Source organism: Portunus trituberculatus, chromosome 2, assembly GCF_017591435.1.
Source record: "Portunus trituberculatus isolate SZX2019 chromosome 2, ASM1759143v1, whole genome shotgun sequence".
Taxonomy (NCBI): domain Eukaryota; kingdom Metazoa; phylum Arthropoda; class Malacostraca; order Decapoda; family Portunidae; genus Portunus; species Portunus trituberculatus.
This window is the reverse complement of record NC_059256.1, coordinates 11710192-11715191: the sequence shown is the minus strand read 5'-3', so window position 1 is coordinate 11715191 and position 5000 is coordinate 11710192. Positions and strand designations below refer to the sequence as shown.

Genomic DNA, 5000 nt, shown 5'->3' with positions numbered 1-5000 from the left:
GAAAGACATGACAAAAATACCCTTAAAATCCCTCTACTCTCTCGACACCACTGTTTACCAAGGCCACAGAGATGACTGGCAGGGTTCCAAGAGTGTTTCCCCTGTTAATAATGCAGAAATAGTGTTAATCTGTCACTATAACCACAGAAACACCCTTAAAAACCTGCGTCACTTCAACTAGAGCCGTTTCAAAGTGTTTCTCCTGTTAAAAATGCAGAAATAGTGTTAATCTGTCACTACAACCACAGAAACACCCTTAAAAACCTGCGTCACTTCAACTAGAGCCATTTAAAAGAGTGTTTCTCCTGTTAATAATGCAGAAATCTTGTTAATCTGTCACTACAACCACATAAACACCCTTAAAAACCCACGTCACTTCAACTAGAGCCATTTAAAAGAGTGTTTCTCCTGTTAATAATGCAGAAATCTTGTTAATCTGTCACTACAACCACAGAAACACCCTTAAAAACCTGCGTCACTTCAACTAGAGCCATTTAAAAGAGTGTTTCTCCTGTTAATAATGCAGAAATCTTGTTAATCTGTCACTACAACCACAAAACACCCTTAAAACCCACGTCACTTCAACTAGAGCCATTTAAAGAGTGTTTCTCCTGTTAATAGTGCAGAAATCTTGTTAATCTGTCACTACAACCACAAAAACACCCTTAAAAACCTGCGTCACTTCAACTAGAGCCGTTTCAAAGTGTGTTTCTCCTGTTAGTAATGCAGAAATAGTGTTAATCTGTCACTACAACCACAGAAACACCCTTAAAAACCCATGCCACTTCAAGTAGAGACGTTTCAAAGTGTGTTTCTCCTGTTAGTAATACAGAAATAGTGTTAATCTGCCACTACAACCACAAAAACACCCTTAAAAATCTGCGTCACTTCAACTAGAGCCGTTTCAAAGTGTGTTTCTCCTGTTAATAATGCAGAAATAGTGTTAATCTGTCACTACAACCACAAAAACACCCTTAAAAACCCACGTCACTTCAACTAGAGCCATTTAAAAGAGTGTTTCTCCTGTTAATAATGCAGAAATCTTGTTAATCTGTCACTACAACCACAAAAACACCCTTAAAAACCCACGTCACTTCAACTAGAGCCGTTTAAAAGAGTGTTTCTCATGTTTATAGTGCAGAAATCTTGTTAATCTGTCACTACAACCACAAAAACTCCCTTAAAAACCTGCGTCACTTCAACTAGAGCCGTTTCAAAGTGTGCTTCTCCTGTTAATAATGCAGAAATAGTGTTAATATGTCACTACAATGATAAAAACACACTTAACCCCTTCAGTAGCGTGACGCATTTCCATATTCCTTGTGGTGACTATTTGGTGATTTTCTACAGCTTCAGAAACTCATGTGGAAGATTAAAATAGTGAAGACTGTGGCCATTAACCTTGTGACCTCCATAGACCCTTCCTAATGTCAACAAAATGGTCTAATGGTACACAAAACTCACGGTAAAAATGTGTCCCAGTACTGAAGGGGTTAAAATAGTGAAGACTGTGGCCATTACTCCTCCATAGACCCTTGCTAATGTCAATAAATGGCCTAATGGTACACAAAACTCAAGGTAAAAATGTGTCCCAGTACTGAAGGGGTTAAAATAGTGAAGACTGTGGCCATTACTCTTGTGACCTCCATAGACCCTTGCTAATGTCAATAAAATGGCCTAATGGTACACAAAACTCAAGGTAAAAATGTGTCCCAGTACTGAAGGGGTTAAAATAGTGAAGACTGTGGCCATTACTCTTGTGACCTCCATAGACCCTTGCTAATGTCAACAAAATAGTCTAATGGTACACAAAACTCAGGTAAAAATATGTCCCAGTACTGAAGAAGCTAAAAAAAAACCTCTTATCAACATAAAATAAAGCCTTTTGAAATAATGGAGGTGAAGACAGAAACCATCCACCACCAACACCACCAACACCAACACCACATACTTTTAATATTCTTCCGCCTTCCAACCAGATCTGAGAAGTGTGTCCATGCTAACTGGTAGATGTCATAAGGCTCAGCACACTGGCTCTTGATCACCTCCCTGGCCAGACCCTCCACCAGCTCCTCCAAGCCTTCCGGGAGACTGAAGCGAGTAAATAAAGCCGTGGACATTTTGCTGGCTTGGCTCGGCTTGGCTCGGCTTGGCTTGATGTGGGTTGATGTGGGTTGATTTCTGTAATAGAGTGGATGGATTAGTGGTGGTGGTGGTGGTGGAGAGAGAGAGAGAGAGAGAGAGAGAGAGAGAGAGAGAGAGAGAGAGAGAGAGAGAGAGAGAAGAAAGTAAAGAAAGAATTAGAGAAGTAGGAAAAGAAACACACACACACACACTCTCTCTCTCTCTCTCTCTCTCTCTCTCTACCTGGTTGCCACATTCCTGAGAACCTTTATCAGTGAGTCATAGGAGGAGGAGGAGGAGGAGGAGGAGGAGGAAGGCACACCACACTCAGTTATCCTTCAAATTCCTTCCTTCCTTCCTTCCTTCCTTCCTTCATCTAGTCAATCAGTAATTAATTCCTTCATTTAATCGTTCTTTTTTTCATTTCCTTATTCCTCCTTCTTTCTTCCTTCCTTTATTCATTCAGCCAGCCACTTATTCCTCCATTTCTCTCTCTTTCATTTATCTATTCATTTGTTCCATCCTTCCTTCCTTCCTTCCTTCCTTCCTTCCTTTCTCTTTTCAATAAACAGTACACCAACATCTCAGACAGTGAAGTTAGCTGTGACATCATTAAATTTGCAGACGACACAAAGATAGGTAGATTAATTAGCCCAGATTCGAATGCCCTTGTCTCTCGTGCGAACTTGGACAGGATGAACGAACGAATGGACGCAATAAATGACAAATGCAGTTCAACATTAACAAGTGCAGGGTACCGAGCGTAGGTAGAGACAACCCACACACACACACAATAGGTACACGATAGATAACGAGGCTCCAGGAAGTTACAAGTATGAGAAAGGTTTGTGAGTCGTAATTAGCTTCGATCTCGGTACAACGAACATAAGCCAAATAGGATACTAGGATGCTAAAATTATAGTTAGCGCTGGTCAGGCCACGGTACAGTCCCCCATTACAGGAAGGACATAGGTCAGTTGGAGTCAGTGCAAAGAAGGCTGGCTCAAAGGATACAAAGAATGAAGGATATTCCCTATGCAGCGAGGCTAAAGGTACTCAGTTTGCATTCCTTAGAGACATAGGTTAAGAGGGGATCTGATAGCAGTGTTGAAGTGGTGTTAGGGGTGTTATAGCAGTGTTGAAGTGGTGTTAGGGGTGTTATAGCAGTGTTGAAGTGGTGTTAGTGGTGTTATAGCAGTGTTGAAGTGGTGTTACGGGTGTTATAGCAGTGTTGAAGTGGTGTTAGTGGTGTTATAGCAGTGTTGAAGTGGTGTTAGGGGTGTTAGAGCAGTGTTGAAGTGGTGTTAGTGGTGTTATAGAAGTGTTGAAGTGGTGTTAGTGGTGTTATAGCAGTGTTGAAGTGGTGTTAGTGGTGTTATAGCAGTGTTGAAGTGGTGTTAGGGGTGTTAGAGCAGTGTTGAAGTGGTGTTAGTGGTGTTATAGCAGTGTTGAAGTGGTGTTAGGGTTACAACAAATGGGTACATGGGCAAAGTTATTATGAGTGGCCAAGATAAGACCAGAAGTAATGGATTCAAGCTTCAGAAATTCAGATTCAGGAAAGAGGTGAATTAGGGAAGGAAGTGATTAGGAAACAGAGTGGTTGATGAGTGGAACGGAGTCAGCAGGGTGTCCAAGAGTGTTTCCCCTGTTAATAATGCAGAAATGTTGTTAATCTGTCACTACAACCATAAAAGCACCCTTAGAAACCTGCGTCACTTCAACTAGAGCCATTTAAAAGAGTGTTTTTCCTGTTAATAATGCAGAAATGTTGTTAATCTGTCACTACAACCACAAAAACACCCTTAAAAACCTGCGTCACTTCAACTAGAGCCATTTAAAAGAGTGTTTCTCCTGTTAATAATGCAGAAATCTTGTTAATCTGTCACTACAACCGTAAAAACACACTTAAAAACCCACATCACTTCAACTACAGCCTTTTAAAAGTGAAAATCTTGTTAATCTGTCACTGGAACCTTGAAAATACCTCTAAAAACCCCTACAACTTCAACTAGAGCCTTTGGAATGTTGTAGAAGTGTTGCATAAGAGGGAACTAAAAATGACATGAAGGTGTGTGTGTGTGTGTGTGTGTGTGTGTGTGTGTGTGTGTGTGTGTGTGTGTGTGTGTGTGTGTGTCAATATATATCGATCATTCTTCACTAATTCATTCTACTTTCTATTTAAGGAAAGGGAAGCTAACAGTACGAACACTGACCAGAATGTCCTCCTCCTCCTCCTCCTCCTCCTCCTTATTTTTTCTAGTTTCTGTACTAGATAGTGTCACTTCTCTTTCAACCTTTCCTATCACATCTTTGACTCTCTCTCTCTCTCTCTCTCTCTCTCTTGAACCCTGGTGTCCTTCAGCCTCTAGACCAGTGGTTCTTAAACTTTTTACGACCACGCCTCCTCTAGGAACTGCTCTTTCCCTCCCCGCCCCCCTTCCATCTATAGACAAATTTCACTCCCAGATTTAAAAAGAAAATGAAAAAAAATGGCTTTATAGTTCATTTATTAAGCATGAGTTACATTAGTGAGATATTTGACACTGCTCTGAGCTCCCAGATCTTGAATACGTGGTTAGTGAGATATTTGACACTGCTTCTTAGCTACCAGATCTTGAATACGTGGTTAGTGAGATATTTGGCACTGCTCTAAGCTACCAGATCTTGAATACGTGGTTAGTGAGATATTTGACACTGCTCTGAGCTACCAAATCTTGAATACATGGTTAGTGAGATATTTGGCACTGCTCTAAGCTACCAGATCTTGAATACGTGGTCGAATGCTTGAGAGTGCACAAAGTAAGTCCCCTTCAACGTTCAGGCGGTTTCTGTACTTGGTTTTGATAGCAACGAGCGGGAAAATGCAGTCTCACATA

At 40.9% G+C, this 5000-nt stretch overlaps 1 protein-coding gene across 1 annotated transcript in view; it reads right to left on the bottom strand.

The window, feature by feature from the left end:
• The window catches only part of LOC123505706, a 16230-nt gene that overhangs the window by 9549 nt on the left and 1681 nt on the right, over window positions 1–5000 (bottom strand). Inside the window, exon 2 of the mRNA XM_045257360.1 lies at window positions 1952–2181. Within this exon, the coding sequence (XP_045113295.1) occupies window positions 1952–2120 (169 nt within the window). The 5' untranslated portion in view covers window positions 2121–2181. The remainder of the gene's footprint in view (window positions 1–1951; window positions 2182–5000) is intronic.